Source organism: Belonocnema kinseyi, chromosome 9 (assembly GCF_010883055.1).
Source record: "Belonocnema kinseyi isolate 2016_QV_RU_SX_M_011 chromosome 9, B_treatae_v1, whole genome shotgun sequence".
In the NCBI taxonomy this organism is placed as follows: Eukaryota; Metazoa; Arthropoda; class Insecta; order Hymenoptera; family Cynipidae; genus Belonocnema; species Belonocnema kinseyi.
The window spans coordinates 105,734,556-105,736,702 of record NC_046665.1 but is presented as its reverse complement, the minus strand read 5'-3'; the positions used below and the strand labels follow the sequence as shown (position 1 = coordinate 105,736,702).

The 2,147-nt window shown below is 34.8% G+C and overlaps 1 protein-coding gene across 1 annotated transcript in view; it reads left to right on the top strand.

The window, feature by feature from the left end:
• LOC117180675 (annulin-like) overlaps positions 1–2,147 on the top strand; it is a 17,865-nt gene that overhangs the window by 10,523 nt on the left and 5,195 nt on the right. The window contains 2 exon segments of the mRNA XM_033373165.1: positions 72–421; positions 644–776. Coding sequence (XP_033229056.1) covers positions 72–421; positions 644–776 — 483 coding nt within the window.

Genomic DNA, 2,147 nt, shown 5'->3' with positions numbered 1-2,147 from the left:
AATTAATACAAAAACCTGAATAAGAAATTGAAAATCAAACATTCATTATAAAAAAACGCTTTTTGTTTTAGGGGAAGATGTGAGGTCCTCAATTATAGCAATCGTGAGTGTGGATCCCCTTATAAAGGAAAATGGGGAGGCTCACAAGACTTCTAGATACGAAATTATGAATCGAAGTGGAAACAAAGCTCGTCTCGTAATTCGACGTGGCCAGGAATTCTACTTAAATCTCATGCTTTCAAGAAACTATGACCCCATAATTGATGGAATATCCATTGTGTTTACTTTGGATGGAGTCGAGCGTCCAATGTACGGACATGGAACACTCGTAGCAATTCCTGTTCTAGACTCTGGTGAAAAATCTGAAGGTTCCTGGCAAGCAACTGTCGATGCAGCTGCAGAAAATGCAATACGAATCAAGGCAAGTCGAAAAAACGAAAATCTGGGTATATTTTTAGTAGCATGTCGTAATTTCTTCTCAGAGCAAGTTTTGGATTTCAAAAACAACTGCCAAGAAATTAGACAAGTGAAGAGAGTTTCGGACTTAGAATTCAGAATGTAGATTTAAAAATAAGAATTCAGTTGAAACCAATGAAATATTTTCATTTATCAGAAAAAGAATAGAAAATGAAAATGATTTTAGATCGTTCCAGCTGCGGATACAATCATCGGAAAGTGGAAATTGGACATAGACACGAAAAGAAGAGACTCAAATGGTGCTATTAGTTTCACCCTCGACGAGCCCTTTTACATGATTTTCAATCCATGGTGTCGAGGTACAGACTTTAGGAACTCTTTAGTTCCTAAACTTTAGGAAGTCATTATTGTTTAGTCAGAGATTATCTTAAAGTAGGTCACCGTAATATCTGGAAATTAATTCTGATCAGTCTTTAACGAGCTGAGGATTTAATCCTCTTGTTTTCATTTTATCATTATAATTTTAATACGATGACACAATTTCTGTTATAATAAACTAATCGGATTATGTCACTTTTAGCAGAATGATCTTAATTTATAACAAAAGATACTTTGTTCTTATTCAGGGATTAAAATTGAGTCATGTTTGCAATATTACGTCCAGAAGCGGGTGAGCCTTTTTTCTCTAGGTGGGGGCAGGCGAATAAACTTATAATATTCTATGACACACTTTGTACATAGCACAATAATTTATATTCAATACAAAATGTACACGAATAATAACAAATGATCAATAAATAGTAAATGATAAATAACACAGGCCCACAAAAAAGTGGTCTGAACTTTGCGTGTGACTGGGCGCTGAATTCAAATCCTGCCTCAGCATTTCCCCTGGACTCCACGATTTTCCTCTAGCCTATGGAAAAAGTGTAAAATCTTGAAAGATTGAGGCTCCGTTAATGTAATATTTGTCTACGGGAAAGTTGATAAAACAATGTCGTACCTACATAGTTTGAGTAGCTAAGTTCGAATTCAACATTATAATTTTTCTACAGTATCTTAGAATTCTCCTAGACCAGAGAAAAAAGTGTAAGCTGAGCACATCTTAAGGTTTGACGTAGGGCTTATTTTTGTACGGAAAAGCTGATATATTTTCGTATTTTAATTTGTTGAGTTTATTTCTGACATTAGAATTTCTCTACAGTACTTCAGAATTCCCCTAGTCTAGGGGAAAAAGTACAAAAGTTAGAAAAACTAGAGATTTTACGAAGGTATTTTAAGGTATTATATAATTAATATTATATAATTTAAGGTATTTTTTAACTGGAAATATAGTATTTTTCCGTATTTAGAGTAGCTGAGTTAAAATATGGCATCAGAATTATTCTGCATTGCCTGAGAAATCCTGCAGCCTAGGGGAAAGAATGAAACATTGAGATCCGCTCTCAATGTTCCACTTCCTAATGTTCTTCCACTTGTTTCTCCACTTGTTCCTCCTTGTACCAATGTTCCTCCACTTCAAAGTTCTACTTCTCAATGTTCCATTTTTCCAATAGGCTGGCGGAATTCTAAGGCAATACAGAATAATTCTAATGTTCGACTTGAATTTAGCGACTGAAAATAAGGAAAGATACCAGCTTTCCCGTGCAAAATAAAAGTTCCATGAAACCTCTAGTTTTTCTCACTTTTTTAAGTCTTTCTACTAGGCTAGGGGAATTCTGAGGTACTGT